The following is an 18056-nucleotide window of genomic DNA, read 5'->3' as shown; positions in this document are numbered from 1 at the left end:
GCAATTCTGCTACAGAATGCCTTGTCCGATGGTTTGAATTTGATTCACCGATCATTATAAAAACGTTTTCCAATAGATTAAAAAAGGAATGTTCGAGCTTTCATTCAATATACTACCAAACTTTGATTAAAGACAGTTTTTGATTCTGATAAAACCCACATATTTTCACAACAACTGATGGATTTCAATAATAGTTTTAAAATGGTTTGTTGTTTCATTATTAAAACAACTACAAAATGCGGTAAAAATTAATTATTATTATTTATTAAATGCAAGTTACAAATGATAACCAAATAGTAAATATAATAAGCTGAAACTAAATTATAATCACCCCCTAAAACTCTCTAACTAGCACCAGCTTAATTCTAACAACATCGCCCTGTGTATCTCATACCGTCTCCTTTTGCTGCTACTCTTTCCAGAACACCGAATAACAGCTAATTCTCCATTATTACTAGGAAATCCTACCAACATTGATTCCTCGCAAATTCTGTTCTTTCTTCCATTTCCTGCTGCATTTTGGAAAACGAACCGGAATGAACCGTACACACACGCACACGCGCAAAAAAAAACACGCACCCATCTTTGATCTGCATCCCGTACTCCGAAACACCGACTTTCGTTTGGGAAAAATTGCATCCGCACCAAATCCGGAAAATGGATGACATCAAACAACCCGTTACCCGGTGCTGCCGAACGTAATCTTCTGCGTATTATGGCTGGCTGACCTGTGCCTGCCTGGCCCCCCGGGCGGTCGGTTCCCGGTGCTGCGTGGATATTGTGTGTGCCATCGGTTTCCGGATGTGTCGACACTACGGAAACTTTCGTCAATCCGTCAGCAATGCGGTCAGCATACCAAAGACATGGACGCGTACAGCGGATGGCCGGCCCCGAGAAACCACATGTCCATGAAGCAAGGATACGAGGTAGTTTCTTTTTTTGTCTGTTGGCTTGTGTGCCTCTTGTCTTCAGTTAGACGTTCTGCTCGGGCGGACGCCGAACCAAAAGTTCATTTTCCGATCTCAAATCACGTTTTAGTGTGTTGATTTTTTTTTTGTGCTTTTGGTTTTCCGCATCTTTCTCTACGATTGCGTTTTCATTGAAAAGAATAAAGCTTCCGCAGTTTCTATGTTCGTATATGCTTCTCATTTTGAGGAGCACTAGCAATTGTGCTCGGCACCGCTTTGTGTACCGTCGCATATGAACTCTTTTTTTCAAACAAGGTATGCTCAGTGCCCGCAAGTTACGAGTAAAGTTCGCAGAAAATTGAATTCGAATCAACCCATACGACTGAGCAGGTATTACTGCTTGGTACTTTGGTACCCACCTGAAGCACACCAAGCACGTTGCTTTTGCACTTCTTGATTATGGTTTTCTTGTTACCTCATTGGAGATATTTACAACTATTTATGGATAATAGCAATAACAAATAGTCTTTTCCGTTCTTCTTATTCGCTTGAATTTGATTTGTGACCATGCTGACACAGTAATGTTCTGATTTTGTCAGCCCAATGTTGAATTTCGGGGTGATAAAATGGGGAAACTGACAAAATCGGGAATTTTTTTCGAATTTTTTTTCAAAATTCAACACTTAGGACCTCGCAATATCGAAGATTTCTACTAAATTTTAACCCTCAATTGGTCAACCGAAAGCTAAATGAACTGAGCTCAGCACACTGGTCCAGAACCTTTTTTTGTGCGCATTGCTTTGAGCGGGAAAACTTGGTTTTAGGCTTATGGAACCTATGAATGAGTTTCTAAAAATTAAAAGTTCTATCGTCTAGCGGAATTCAAATTTTGATTAATCCCTCTAAAAGTGTAAAAAATTTATTTTTTTCCAGTTTCAACATAACATATAGATGTGTTCTGCAAAGTTTTACAGCATATTATTATAAGAAATTTTGCTGAAGACAGTATCCTTCTATCTCTTCAGCAAAGATAGAAAAATCCTATTTCTCATAAATGAAAAATCGTTAAAATCAATTTTTCTATTTTGTTTTGTTTTCGTATTCGTAAATATTGCTTTGCTTTGTCATAAATACTTACTTACTTACTTTTTCGGCGACAATCCGCTTATCGAATCCATGCCGAATTCAGGAGCCGTCTCCACAATACTCGGTCTTGGACTGCCACACTCCAGTGGCCCCTAATACCCACTGTTCTAACATCCTCATCAACAGCGCTCATCCAACGGGTACGGGGTGTGCCTCGAAGTCGTCGGCCTCTGGCGGGTTCTCTGCTAAATATTGTTTGTCATAAATACCATTGCCGAAAAACCATTATATTCGCAAATCGACAGCTTAAATTTTGAAAATAAGGATTACCTACAAATGGCCGAAACACTAAGGTGCGAATCACGAAAGACCGAAACACAAATTGCCAAAATAACAAATGGCATATTAGATCTAATGGCCGAATCATAAAAGACCGAAACACGAATTGCCGAGTATCACATTCGGCCGAAAATATTCAGGGCCTTTATCCTGCAAAATTTTTGGGTATACCCAAGTAACAAATCTAAAACCTATTAAATGTTATGAAGATTTTATTGCAGAATAACGATTACCTAAAGCTTTATAGTGGACATACCCATTGCCAAGAAGAACAAGTAATATTTAATACTTATAGATGACTCTTAAACTCGAATAAAACTATCTAATCTTATTGCGGTTGCTTATATTACCGAAAAAAAACTAGTTGGTTATCTCTTACAAAACAATTCTGAGTATTTTCTAGAGAACGCGTACCAATACATTGGCGTATCAATACAAAACTGTCCTTATGGAGGCTATTTGTCAAAATGCTATACAACTTCAAGACTACAATATTTACATGCACACAAAGGCGACACTCATAGTTTTATCATGCTTTTGAAATAGTAATATCCAATCCAGCAGATTTATCGCAGTTGTTATGAAGCATTGCGAGCTTTATCCACGAAAAAATATCAGGCCATATTACTGCAATTAAAACCGTGAAACAAATATTCTGGCTGTTTCCTCAAAATAAAGTGCGAGTTGCACAGACGAAGTTCTTTTCGATGTGTTCGCATATTATAGAACAAAGCTAGAGCAATTTTATTGGAAATTGAGCTTGACTAATCGAACTTATTTATTTTCTTTAGTCAAAAAGTTTTTATAATTCAGCACTGTTTCGATAGTGCATTAATTTTACGTAATTTTTATCCAAATGAAATAAAATTTGATGCCCATGTAGTTGATAACTGTGAAAATTGTTTAAAAATATCTATTTGTTATTTCACATATTTAAAGAAGACGGTCATAAAACAAACTTTATTGCAGGCTGATCTACCAGTAAAACTTAATTTCTATTCCTTGCGCTGTTATGCTGTTTTAGCTTTTAGCGCAGCAAGCTTCATGTGAACCTTTGTAGAACAGAATAAATGCATTACATTACTCTACAGATGGTTAGCATAAGATTGCATTAAAACTGGGCCAAATTATCATAAAGTGGTCGTATGTGGGTGCTCAGATGGTTATTATAACAGTGAGGGCGTCATATTCGGTTTTAAAATTTGGTTCTGGAAACTACTTTATATTAAAATAAAACCAAAATTATTACTTGGAATATGCTGTCCATACTCACTGCCGCTCGTTCGGACTAAACTAAGGGATAATCACTACTTGTCAGTAAACCTAGAAAAATGCAAAACAATGCAATGCACATGTAAACAAGGAACAAAGTGAGTTTTATTGTACTCTTATGCCGGTTTTCAAGATCAATTTCGGTCTTAAAAGCCATCATAAGAGTGTAATAAAACTTACATTGTTGCTTGGGCATGCACCTAAATAGAAATGGTTTCTGCTGCGGTGCTGCCCCTTCCGACGGCAAGTCACCGACGAACACTCGCTGCCTGCGACCGTCTCGCTCTTAATCATTTAGTAAACATTTGCTACTCACACTGACAAATAAAACAAATAAAGGTTTTTCAGGGGAACGATGCAGATTCGCGGAGAGAAATAGAATAAAAATCTTTTTAATATGTATAAATGCTCAGAAAATAGACCACAAAAGTTTTGTTGACGTAACTGCGCTTTTATGAAGCGCATGTTTTTTTTCGTATTTTTTTGTTAAGCCTTTCGAGGGGATTGGCGATTCGACTTTTCGTGATTCGGGTAAAAGCGAAAATGTTGCGGCATCGATTATTTACCATATCCTTAGATCCGCAACAACGACTCGCAAGCAAGGTAGTGGAAGACCAACCTGAACTATGGACGCAGAAGGACTTGGTTCTCTTTCTCGTGCCTCCAACCACAAGAATTCCGTGAGCCAACGGTATGCCCCAAAAAAGTTCAACTGTTCCCACCTGTTCCATCTACAAAACATTGAAAAAAGTTGGAATAAAGTGTCGAAAGAAGAAGAGCCCCGGAATACAATGAACGACCGATTTCGACTCTGAAATCCCAATGCTACTTGTGGATAAAATTATTCCGGAAAATGTTTTGTTTTGGACGACGAAAGTTACTTTCCTCTTTCGAAGACGCACATTCCTGGAAATGATCGATACTATTCCACGGATACTGCATCTCCGAACATAAAATACAAGTTTATACATGATTTTGAACAGAAATGATACTTTCCGAAAGTGGTAGTTCTAAGCTAGTGGTGCCCAGGCATAGGCGTGGTGCGGGCAAATTAGATCGCCCCATGAGTCCGCGGGCCGCAATGACCTCTGGTCATTTCTGCGAATAACAAGATGTTACATAGGCGGCAGCAAAAGCCGATTTTAACAAGATTTAAACTGGAAAGCAGTCAGATCTACAATACGCTCGAGATATTACGACTGATCTGAGTGACCTCTGTGAAATTAAAAAAAATTTCCATAAGTCCGCCATCCCTCAAACCAGTCCGCGGTCCGCATGATTTAACATGAAGGGCTGCATGCGGCCCGCGGCCCCGGTTTGGCCATCACTGTTCTAAGCCATGGTTCAAGCCCTCTGCTTTGGCTATCAATCAAGATGTGTTCCAAAACGAATGTTTGAAGTTTGAAGAAAATTTTGATCCCATTTATACAAAAACATTATGCAAATGGACAATACGTGCTTTACTCAGATAAATTATCATCGTATTACGCCAAAAACACAATCGTTCCTGAATTCTCATCCGATCTCATTTATACTCAAAAACAACAACCTACTAAATCTGCCTAAGTGTCGCCCAATCGAAGAATTCTTAAAGATTTTGAGTTGCTTGGTGTACAAAAATAGCTGGAGAGCCATGAATTGCAAACAGTTGATTGGTGGAATCAAGAGATGCATTCACAAAGTTGACATGACGGCCGTACAACGGTCCTGCTTCGATATCAAACGAAAGCTTCGCCGAACAGCCGATTACGGACCGTTTTCCAATGTACATAAATTTTTAACAACGGATAATGTATCTTTAATTTCGGTAAATCAGATCTTCTTCATGTATCCTTGTCTTTTTTTGACAGCTTGAGAAAAAAATTCCAAAATTTTAGTTGCCACCCGTTAAGTTACAGTGATTCACCGCTAGGTGTAACTCAATGTTGTGTGCAAGTTTGGTTCAGTAATATATCTTCTTTTATCTTCTCAGAAGATACCATATTCACGAAGCTGGACGCGTGCCAAAGCCTGTGGGTACATCTAGTAGAATAACAGGCGGATAATAAAACAATTATACAAAATAAAATGATTTAAATACAAGAAAAACAAAGACATGGTGCCAAAATAGATGATTTTATCTTTATCTTTACTAATACTTTATCTTGAGTTCTGTTTTTCTTTATCTTACGGGTAAGAAATCATCCAAACTGAACTGACAGTGAATATTTTCCATGAAGCACCTCTACGATGAATCTATACCTATAAAGAAGGATTTCTGTCTGTCTGTCTGTCTGTCTGTCTGTCTGTCTGTCTGTCTGTCTGTCTGTCTGTCTGTCTGTCTGTCTGTCTGTCTGTCTGTCTGTCTGTCTGTCTGTCTGTCTGTCTGTCTGTCTGTCTGTCTGTTTTGTGTTCCTTATAGAATCAAAAACTACTGAACCAATCGGCGTGAAAATTTGCATGTAGAGGTTTTTAGGGCCAGGAAAGGTTTTAGTGATGGTTAGAGACCCCTCCCCCCACTAAGAGGGGGGGCTCCCATACAAATGAAACACAAATTTCTGCATAATTCGAGAACTAATTAAGCAAATAGAACCAAATTTGACATGTGGGTGTTTTCGGTGACAAGAATTTATTCTAGGGTAATTTGAGACCCCTCCCCTCTTTATAAGGGGAATTATAACTCCTCTCCCCTTTAAGAGGGGGGGTTTCCATACCAATTTCCTCATAACTCGAGAACTAATCAAGCAAATGGAACCAAATTTGGCATGTGAAGGTTTTCGAGGGCAAGAAAATTTTCTATGTTGAATTAGGACCCCTCCTCACTTTAAGAGGGGGGGGGGGGCTCCTATACAAACGAAATACAAATTTCCTTATAACTCGAGAGCTAATCCAGCAAATGGAACCAAATTTGGCATGTAGGTGGTTTTGGAGGCAAGAATGTTTTCTATGATGAATAAGAACCTCTCCCCACTTTAGGAGGGGGGGCTCCTATACAAATGAAATACAAATTTCCTCATAACTCGAGAACTAATCAAGCAAATAGAACCAAATTTGGCATGTGGGTGTTTTCGGTGACAAGAATTTATTCTATGGTAAATTGAGACCCCTCCCTCTTTATAAGAGGAATTGTAACTCCTCTCTCCTTTAAGAGGGGGGGCTGCCATACAAATTTCCTCATAACTCGAGAACTAATCAAGCAAATGGAACCAACTTTGGCATGTGAAGGTTTTCGAGGGCAAGAAAATTTTCTACGGTGAATTAGGACCCCTCCCCACTCTAAGAGGGGGGGCTCCTGTACAAATGAAATACAAATTTCCTCCTAACTCGAGAACTAATCAAGCAAATAGAACAACATTTGGCATGTGGGTGTTTTCGGTGACAAGAATTTATTCTATGGTGAATTGAGACCCCTCTCCTCTTTATAAGAGGAATTATAACTCCTCTCCCCTTTAAGAGGGGGGACTTCCATACAAATTTCCTCATAACTCGAGAACTAATCAAGCAAATGCAACCAAATTTGGCATGTGAAGGTTTTCGAGAGCAAGAAAATTTTCTATGGTGAATTAGGACCCCTCCCCACTTTAAGAGGAGGGGCTCCTGTACAAATGAAATACAAATTTCCTCATAACTCGAGAACTAATCAAGCGAATTGAACCAAATTTGGCATGTGTGTGTTTTTGGAGACAATTTTTTTTTCAATGATGAATTGGGACCCCTCCCCACTTTAGGAGGGGGGGTCCTGTACAAACGAGATACAAATTTCCTCATAACTCGAGAACTAATCCAGCAAATGGAACCAAATTTGGCATGTAGGTGTTTTTGGAGGCAAGAATTTTTTCTGTGATGAATTAGGACCTCTTCCCACATTAGGAGGGGGGGCTCCAATACAAATGAAATACAAATTTCCCCATAACTCGAGAACTAATCAAGCAAATGGAACCAACTTTGGCATGTGAAGGTTTTCGAGGGCAAGAAAATTTTCTACGGTGAATTAGGACCCCTCCCCACTCTAAGAGGGGGGGCTCCTGTACAAATGAAATACAAATTTCCTCCTAACTCGAGAACTAATCAAGCAAATAGAACAACATTTGGCATGTGGGTGTTTTTGGAGGCAACCATTTTTCCCATGATGAATTAGGACTTCTTACCTTTTTAGGAGGGGGGGGGGGGCTCCCATTCAAACGAAATACAAATTTGCTCATAACTTTAGAACTAATCAAGTAAATGGAACCAGATTTGGCATGTGAGAGTTTTAGATGGCAGAATTTTTTTTCTGTGGTGTATTACGACCCCTTTCCCTTTTAAGAGGGTGGGCTTCCATACACATGAAATACAAATTTCCTTATAATTTGAGTACTAATCAAGCAAATGGAACCAAATTTAGCATGTAGGAGATTTTTGAGTCTTGAATTTATTTTATGATAGTTAGAGACCTCTCACCCCTGTGGTAGGGGGATATGGACTCTCATACAAATAAAACAGAAATTTTGGCGAAACTCAAAAACTAATCCAACTCGAGAAATTCGAGACTCTTCCATAAAACATTAATCAATAACAAGACCACAAAAAACTATCTATAGTAACACTAGATCATTCAGGACGAGCCGGTCGCGAGTGTTGCCGGTGACCCGCCGTCGGAAGCGCCGCCCACTGGGGGACTTGCAAAACTCGAGAAGTGATAAAGATCATCCGAGATTCATGATTTATGTACAACACAGGTTAATTTGTGGCAATACGAAGTTTGTCGGGTCAGCTAGTCTTATATATAAAAATGGATTTCTGTCTGTCTGTCTGTCGGGTTGTTCCTTATAGAATCAAAAACTACTGAACCAATCGGCGTGAAAATTTGCATGTAGAGGTTTTTGGGGCTAGGAAAGGTTTTAGTGATGGTTAGAGACCCCTCCCCCATTAAGAGGGGGGGCTCCCATACAAATGAAACACAAATTTCTGCATAACTCGAGAACTAATCAAGCAAATAGAACAAAATTTGGCATGTGGGTGTTTTTGGTGACAAGAATTTATTCTATGGTAAATTGGGACCCCTCCTCCCTTTAGTAGGGGAATTATGACCCCTCTCCCCTTTAATAGGGGGGCTTCCATACAAATGAAATACAAATTTCCTCATAACTCGAGAACTAATCAAGCAAATGGAACCAAATTTGGCATGTGAAGGTTTTCGAGGGCAAGAATACTTTCTATGGTGAATTAGGGCCCCTCCCCACTTTAAGAGGGGGGGCTCCTGTACCAATGAAATACAAATTTTTCTCATAACTCGAGAACTGATCAAGCAAATGAAACCAAATTTGGCATGTGGGTGTTTTTGGAGACAAAATTTTTTTTCATAATGAATTGGGACCCCTCCCCACCTTAGGAGGAGGTGCTCCACAGACCTCTCTGTGGTAGGGGGATATGGACTCTCATACAAATAAAACAGAAACTTTTGCGAAACTCAAAAACTAATCGAACTCGAGAAATTCGAGACTCTTCCATAAAACATTAGTCAATAACAAGACCACAAAAACTATCTATAGTAACACTAGATTATTCAGGACGAGACGGCCGCGAGTGTTGCCGGCGACCCGCCGTCGGAAGCGCCGCCCACTGGGGGGAGGTTGCTCCCCGTAGAAATCACTACTGTCTAGGTTTATTTGTTTTCCTCGGTCTACCTGGGTTTCCTGGAACGAGCGACAACGAGTAAGGAGAGGATCGCGAAATGGTACTGTCCACAAAAAAGTTTTCCGTGAAATGGTACATTCCGCTTAAGGTTTTTCGCAAAATGATATTCGGCGAAATGTTGTTCAATCATGGCCTATATTACTATCCGCATTCTGGCTATGCAATGAGGGGACAGGGGAGTTGTTTTCTACTTTAGTGTGAGGAAAAATTGCAAATTTGTATATTAAACTACCCATTCCTGGTAACTAATAAGCATTAACATAAGCAGCAAATCAGCGTATCTGGCATTTTATACCGCACGTTGTTGTATATTAGCTTTTTGACTGCATAGGTGTTGTAAATTGGCATCCAAAATTGTATTCAAATTCTTCGTGTCGGTAATTAGCTGTAAATTAGCATTGTCAGTACTATAAGAAGGTTATCAGTAAGGTAGCTGCATATTTTTTTTAAAATAGCATTTAATAAGCATTTAAGGCGACTTAAATGCTCATTGGCCTACATTTGAATAGCATTGGTGATGCTTATTGGTTACCTGGGATGCTTTCATAGTTACGTAACTGCCAAAATGAATCATCTAAGGTTGAACTCCTCAGAAACTTGCAAAACTCGAGATTGTGACAAAGATCATTTAGGTTAATTTGTGGCAATACGAAGTTTGTCGGGTCAGCTAGTAATAAATAAAATGCTTTTCATTATATTATGTTATACCTGTGTTGTGTGATACTCTTGCAGTAGTTCATCTTTTCATGATATTATTTCAAATATATTTCCATCGTTTATTGTTGTCTGCGCTGCAACATTATTGTTAGACCAGTTGGATGTATAGAATGAACATAAACAACCTAATTATTCGTCGTTTTTTCTATCCTACAGGCCAAGATGAATGCCGTCGACCATCATCATCACAACAACCTGCAAAAAGGTAAGCTACCGCTGTCCACCATACTATTAGCGCTGCAATTTTCCAATCGGCAACAATCCGTGTAATAACTGTCCCAGCATAATAACATTCTACTTAATTTTAAACGGAATTATTACGAAACAATTCGGAAAATTAATTCTATCGTATCGAATTCAGTTGACGTTTTCTAAATTTCTACTGAATATAAAGTAATAGAAACACTTCGACGTTCCCTGTTGTCTTTCGCCACAGCGCCAAGCATCATAATATTAAAATAACAAAATTTTAATCCTCCAATTCTCTTTACACCATCGCTATTGTCCACAGGACATATGATTGACGACGGCCGGCTGCTGGACCACCATGGAATGCAATCGGCAGCGCAGATGAGCCAGCTGTACGGAGCGCGGGGTCCAACGAGCAACGGATCTCCGGGTGGGCCACACGTTCATCCCAATGCCGCTGCCCTGTTGGTGGTGCCGCAGCCCATTAACGCCACCAAGATCGGCGCAGGGCTGCCGAACGGCACCGGCCGGAAGTACCAGTGCAAGATGTGTCCGCAGGTAAGTCCGAATTTGGGAAGCTCGAACAACGGAAATGGCGGGAGGGAGGATAACAGCGGCGGCAAGCTCAGAAGTAGATTATAAAATTATAAGGTCTACAGGATGCTCGAAAGGCACTCGGCCGAAGGTTTCGTCGCGATGCGATTCGAACCGGACTATGGATAATTAATAACCATCGGCACTGCGTGATGTTTAACGCTAATTAATGGAGCCTTGCTAGGAAAAAAACAGAACAGCGATTGCTGCTATTTTCGTGGAAGGTTGTGCAGAGCAAAAGTCTGCAGATTTTATATTCAATTTAATAATTTATAGAACGGAAAAAATGAGGCTAAGCTGACAGTCGATGCATCCCATTAAATTACCAAAATCATCGTCAAAAATGCCACTGAGTTTAATACATATAAAGGTGTCCAGTTTTCGGTTTTGTAACTTTGATGGAATAGTAGTAAAGATGACCCCACCATTGATGTGGGGGTGTCCCACATCAAATTGCACCACAGAAGAAACGCTGTAGAAAATTACCTAATCGACCGATCCTTTTCAAACTTTCTAGTAAGCTTTTGGCATATTTATTTCATTCAACATCAATACCTTAACCGTATGCTCGCACCTTACGCTTAACGCCATTCATAAGGTTCTGTACAACATCTGGCTGCAGCTTTTTCTCGAAGCTAGATCCGGTCAGATGATCGTAGGACCCTCGTGTTGCTTCAACAGAGGTAGCAGACGCTTCTGTAGACACTCCTTGAGGTAGATCTGCCCGTTTACAGTCCCGGTAGTCACGAACGGCGCACTCCGTTTGCCACATGAGCAGATCGCTTGCCAAATCATGTATTTCTGGGTAAACTTTGAAAGTTTCTGCTTCCTTACTTCTTCCGGAACATCAAATTTGTGCTGGGTGGTGAAAAACAATAGCCCCGGAAGCTGCTGGAAGTCCACTTTGACGTAAGTCTCATCATCCGTTATTTTTTCCTTCCGCTCGATGCTCAGGGTTTCGAAACTGCTTTGCATCTACTGTGTAGACATACAACTTCACTGAAATATTATTAGATTTACCTACTATTCTTTCGCCAGACATTTTTGGTTTCACGGCAATTGTGATGGTCTGGAAAAATTAAAACCGCCTATTATTCGCTTGTTTCTTTTTGTTTGAGATTTTTTTAAAATAGTCAAATCGTAAAAATACGTTGTTTTTCGATTTTTATACATAAAATATATTTATAATGTTCAAATTTGGGTCAATCTTGATATCCAAAGCTATGTACCTATTGATTATTTCACTTTTCAAGCACAGGCATCGCTCAACAGAGGCATGTTCTAAGGGGTTTTGAATTGAAAGAAACAGAAAACCTCTGCGGAAATCACAAAGCAGAATAAATTTTTCACTTCCTTTCATTAGAGCTGATTGAGTGTTTGTAATTAGTTGATAATGAGGTTTTTTTTCTGTCGTTGATTGTCACTGCAAGTCAGTGGTACAGTGTTCTTTCACACTTTCCGACCCGACGACGACGACGACGATGGACGGTTTCGTATGGCTGAATAAGCTTCTGCCTAAGCCCAACTTCCTGTGAGTGATGAACCATTAAGGGAGCTGACAGAAGACTATTTCCAGATCTGCTTGCTGCAGATGATTTTTGTTTGAGATACTTACCATTCTCAATGCAATATTGGTTAAGGTACTATTCGACTACAAAACAAAAGTATACTATCCAGATTTCCACGAGCGATAATGGCGGATATTGAGCACAAGTGGGCACAATCTTTTGACATTCATTGGAGGAGCGTCGAGTTCGCCCTGACGGAGTTACTATGGATACATACATGATTGTTTGTTGTTCGAATGTGAAAATGTAAACATTGTTTCATATTGCAGATCAGCTGAAGTGGAACATAACCGAACGGATTCAAACTTTTGTAGTGGTTGCGGCCATAATTTTCTGGTAGCACCGGCTCAGGATACTTTTTACAATCGTGCGAATTAAACATCCGAAACATTGCACATTAACGCAAACATTAACTTAATGTTGGGCGAGCCGTTGTCAAGTTTGCTCTCGACTTGATAAGAAACTTTCCGTTGCGTATTTAGACATCCCTGAAATTTGCGAAAACTGCAAAGCCTCAATCCATAAAACTTGTTGTCCGTTCAATTATGTTCCTCTTTAGCTGATCTGCAAAATTGAACAATGTTTACATTTTCACATTCGAACAACAAACAATCATGTATGTATCCATAGTAACTCCGTCAGGGCGAACTCGACGCTCCTCCAATGAATGTCAAAAGATTGTGCCCACTTGTGCTCAATATCCGCCATTATCGCTCGTGGAAAGCTGGATTGGTCAAGGTTGTTTCCCCTGATTGAAACGAATTTGAAGTAGAAGACAACATTCTGGATTAGGAGAAAGATTCTGCAAATTTCTGATTTCTCCAAAGCAAATCTCTAAGAGCAATACGGAGAAATCGCCTTTGGATCCTTAGTTAAATTGTTCAATGCACAGTATAACGATTTCAAGCAGTGAGGGCATTTGAAATCTCATACGATTTTAGCAATAACACAAAGGCATCTGTTAGATTCCTTGGAGTCGATGACAATCGTCGAGAAGACACAATTTAAGATCGTCAGCATGGACTAGCACGCATCTAGCATCTCGTGGTATAACTATATCGTTGAAAAATTATGTGAAGAGCAAAGGACCCATATTGCTTCCTTGGGGAACCAGATTTATTTGTAAACACATATGAAATGACCTAAATTACAAAACTCTTTCGCATAAATATGATTCAAGCTACGCCAGTAGTTGCTGTGAGGCTCCCAGGGGATGAAGTTTTCCTGGAAAGATGCAATGATCGATCCGGTCAAATGTAGATTTTCGGTCGGTTTGCGTTAGACAAAAATTAACCGACGAGCTGCTTCAACAATCATCACTGGAGTAATTTCAAAAGTGTCGAGTTCGACAAGTCCGTCAGGAACGCATTCACCGCAGCCAATTTAGCTTCTGCGTCGGAGGTGAACTCATTAGCAGATACCAAGGAGATGAAGGATGCAAACATTTCACAAGAGCCTAAAGTAGAACACGGCGATTCTGAGCCTTCAAGATAGACGTTGGCAGGAATAGAATTCCACTTCTATTTTGAATTAACAAAGCTCTAAAAATCTTTAGGGTTTCTTCACAGATTAGTTTGCAGTACGGAAAATAGGAACGGTATTACTGACGGCATTACTAGTACGTCACTAGTACGTTTAACTTCACGTTTTTAATCTGCGAATCTAACGCATTGGTAATAACTTAAATAAACATTGCGTAAACGTTTTAAGGCTCGTAAACGTTTGGTACTCTATGGCGGTGTGGAGCGTTGTTTAACGAAAGGCAAATTAGATCGAAGCCACAAGTTAATAGCCTGACAGTTAATGGCCATTATAGCTTGGTTCAATCAGCGGGTAACCCAGCTTGGGTAAAGAGGAACAGTACACATGCTTAATAAACGTTGCTTCAATGACCTCTCTTGCCTAATTTTCCACTCTGTCTCCTTTACGTCTTGTCCCACTCTGTTTGAATACTATAAAAGCACCTTAATTTTATTACTTTCTTCTACCGTTCCCTGCGTTGATTGTAAAAACTACCGTTAAACTAATGTAATACCAGACCTCATTATAAAGGTCAAGACAAAAACACGAGATTGATCTTTTCAATAACCTGTTTATGTTTCGTGTTTATGTGCATTTTCTTCATAAGCAAATGTCATCATGTTGATTATGCTATTTGAACTATTTTGAATTGGCACGTTATGCCAACCAGCGGGATTCAAATTTAAAAGTGTTCAGATTAAAAACGGTCAAACGACACGATAGCGACTATAATAAATTATCCGAAAGAATAAATAATAAATTTTTAGCAATTCCCGCAGTTGTACAGTATGTGCGCATTAAATTTTATCGTGCATGTTGGAATAAAATGTGACTAAAATAAACGCGCTATACAACCAGCTGTTCAAAGAAATTGTATTGCTACACCACACGTATGGTGAGTTTATAAGAGACACGATGCAACCAACTAGTTTTATCGTGATAATTTGAGCAACCACAATAAATTTGCTTTTTTAACAGTTTTATTATGTTTTTAAAGCAAGCTATAAGGGTGTTTTGACTAATCCTTAAACAATTTTGCATTTGCATTTGAAATGCATTTTTGTTACCATGATAATCAGAAGCGAACGGCATTGAACAGAATCCCTTATTTTTAGATTGGACCTTTTAAAAAGTAACGCTAGAATTATTTAAATGACACATTCCAGCGTTACGGGACACTATGCTCACCGCACAAACCAGTTCCTATTTAACCGAATCTCTACCATACAACTGGAAGGCAAAGCCACCTTAGATCCCCAATTTTATGAGATGTTTGCCAAAAATTTTGTGAAACAAGAACCAATTTACTCAGTAAAAATAGTTGCTAATTGTGTCCCGTAACGCTGGAATGTGTCAAATGGCATTAATGCCCATAATCTTAGAGGCAAATTTAGGACTCCATTACGTGAAATTTTTCGTTCACCAAACGTTTCAATAAATCAGTTGATGCAGTAGTGGTGGCATGTTACGCCGTCTTGATGAAACCACAGCATTTCCTCATTGATAGCGCTCAATTGTGGTACAAAATAGTCGGTGATCATGTCCACATGTGCCCACATGTGATCATGTGCCACAAACTATAGTTTGTGCTATTACTCAATGACTGGCGAGAACATTTTTGTTTTATAACAGTGACTTTTCCAACGTCTAATGGTGCAGCATTTCTATGATTGCATAAGATAAATTGTAATTCATATGCACATTATTAAGAATCATTTTTAGTAACAGTTGTAGTTTAATGTATTGTTCTAAACGACAAAATAAGCTTCCTGCTCTCTCTCCCTCTCTTTCTTTCTCTATCTCTTCCTCTTTCTCGCTCTACCTCTTTATCTCTCTTTTTCTCTCTCTCTATCCATCTATCTACCTATCTTTTTTTCTTTCTTTCACTTACTTTCTCTCTTTCATTATCTCTCTCACTCCCTCTCTCTCTCTTTAATTTTCTCTCTCACTCCCTCTCTATCTCTCTTTCACTCCATTCCATTCTGTTTCACTTCGTCCTACTCTCTTGCACTCTCTACCACTCTCTTACACTCTCTCTCTCTCTCTCCTTTTCTTTCGCTTTCTTCCTATCTCTCATTTTTTCTCGCACAGTTTGTATGTCAAGTATCGGACGATTTAATCGTTTATGATTGCCTGATTCTTGTGCTACCGCCAAACTAGAAAATCCGTCCTCTCCGGGTCCGGATAAGATCTAGGCCACACTACTAAAATGGTTCACCACCGGTTAATTTCAGCCAGTCACTCGTTTGCTTCGCTCACCCCTGCTGGAAAATTTCCTGCGGCTTGGAAGTAGGCTGTTATGTTTTCACTGCACGGAGAAATCAGAAAGGTTGTGTCCCAGACACAACCGCGAAGCTGGCGTAGAACTACGTTAGACGAATTTTTGCGAAGAAACGTAGTCAAGGCTTACTTACTTAATTGGCCTAACGTCTTATGACAAGGCCTGCGCAGTATAATTTCTCCATCTGTTTCGGTCCATGGCAACTGATCTCCAGTTCCGCGGGCACCCAGTGCCTGCCAGATCTCGCTCCACCTGGTCTTGCCACCTCGCTCGCTGTGCCCCTCTTCGTCTTGTTCCTACCGGATTTGATGCGAAAACCATTTTTGCAGGATAGTTGTCCGGCATTCTAGCAACATGTCCTGCCCAGCGTATCCGTCCAGCTTTAACCACTTTCTGAATACTTGGTTCGCCGTAGAGACGCGCGAGCTCGTGGTTCATTCTTCGCCTCCATACACCGTTCTCTTGCACACCGCCAAAGATGGTTCTTAGCACCCGCCGTTCGAAAACTCCGAGTGCTCGTAGGTCCTCTTCTAGCAGTGTCCACGTTTCGTGCCCGTAGAAGACAACCGGTCTAATTAGCGTTTTGTACAGTGTGCACTTTGTACGGGGGCTCAAATTATTCGACCGCAAGTGTTTGTGGAGTCCGTAGTAGGCCCGACTTCCGCTGATAATACGTCTTTTAATCTCACGGCTGGTATTGTTGTCCTCTGTTGCCAGCGAACCAAGGTATACGAACTCGTCGACTACCTCGAACTCATCCCCGTCGATTACCACGGTACTGCCCAAGTGAGCCCTGCCGCGCTCGGTCCCGCTCGCCAGCATATACTTCGTTTTAGACGTATTTATCTTCAATCCAATCTTCTCTGCTTCGCGTTTCAGTCTGGAGTACTGATCTTCCACCGCCTCAAATATTCTGCCGACAGCATCCACGTCGTCAGCAATGCAGATAAATTGACTGGATTTATTGAAAATCGTGCCCCGCATTTCGATCACCGCTCGCCTTATAACACCTTCAAGCGCAATGTTGAATAGCAGGCAAGAAAGACCATCTCCTTGTCGAAGTCCCCTGCGAGATTCGAATGGGTCCGACAATCCACCCGAGATTCTCACACAGCACTGGATCCCATCCATCGTAGCCATGATAAGTCTAGTAAGCTTACCCGGAAAGCCGTTTTCGTCCAAAATTTTCCATAGCTCTTGTCGGTTTACGCTATCATATGCGACTTTGAAATCGATGAATAGGTGGTGCGTGGGGACTCGGAATTCGCGGAACTTCTGGAGGATCTGCCGCAGGGTGAAGATTTGGTGTGTTGTAGACCGACTCTCCATGAAGCCGGCCTGGTAAGTGATGGCTCGGTAGTTCTGGTGCCCAGCTCGTGTGTATTGCCGCATGTCTATACGTACGTACCATCGTTCCTTTTCAGCATACCTCCTGCAGCGCTACGATGTCGAACTTGCGGCTCTTCACTTCTTTAGAAAGCACGTGGGTACTTCCGAGGAAATTTAGAGACCGACAGTTCCATGTTCCTAATTTCCAATCGTTAGTCCTTTTTCGTCGCCTGGGTCTTTGCCGATTGTTCCGATTCAAGTTATTATTATTACTTACGGAGTCCAATGCTTTGGTTTTTTAGTGGTTCAGGCTTGCAAAGCCCGCAACCAACCCCACAGTATCGCCGGAAGACCAACGTAGCTCGAAGGAGCCCTCCTCCCCTGTCAGCATACGACCTTGGTTTCCACCGGGGTTGGTTACGCGATCTCCACCGAGGTTGCTCGTATCCCGGCTGGTACCACGAGGAGGTAGGGGTAGGAATTGCTAGGTAAGAGGCTGTGAACCACTGTGGGGTCTATTTTATGCCCAGTGCACAAGGCACCAGATGGTACGCATTACCAAGCCGTTTACCAGCCAACCTTTACCTTTGCCGTTTA

General features: G+C 40.6%; 1 protein-coding gene across 1 annotated transcript in view; it reads left to right on the top strand.

The window, feature by feature from the left end:
- The window catches only part of LOC128742380 (zinc finger protein rotund), a 135502-nt gene that overhangs the window by 61348 nt on the left and 56098 nt on the right, over positions 1-18056 (top strand). The window contains exons 3-5 of the mRNA XM_053838724.1: positions 840-926; positions 10134-10182; positions 10489-10724. Coding sequence (XP_053694699.1) covers positions 840-926; positions 10134-10182; positions 10489-10724 — 372 coding nt within the window. The remainder of the gene's footprint in view (positions 1-839; positions 927-10133; positions 10183-10488; positions 10725-18056) is intronic.

This window comes from Sabethes cyaneus, chromosome 3, assembly GCF_943734655.1.
Source record: "Sabethes cyaneus chromosome 3, idSabCyanKW18_F2, whole genome shotgun sequence".
NCBI classification, from domain to species: Eukaryota; Metazoa; Arthropoda; class Insecta; order Diptera; family Culicidae; genus Sabethes; species Sabethes cyaneus.
This window is presented reverse-complemented; position numbering and strand designations above follow the sequence as displayed.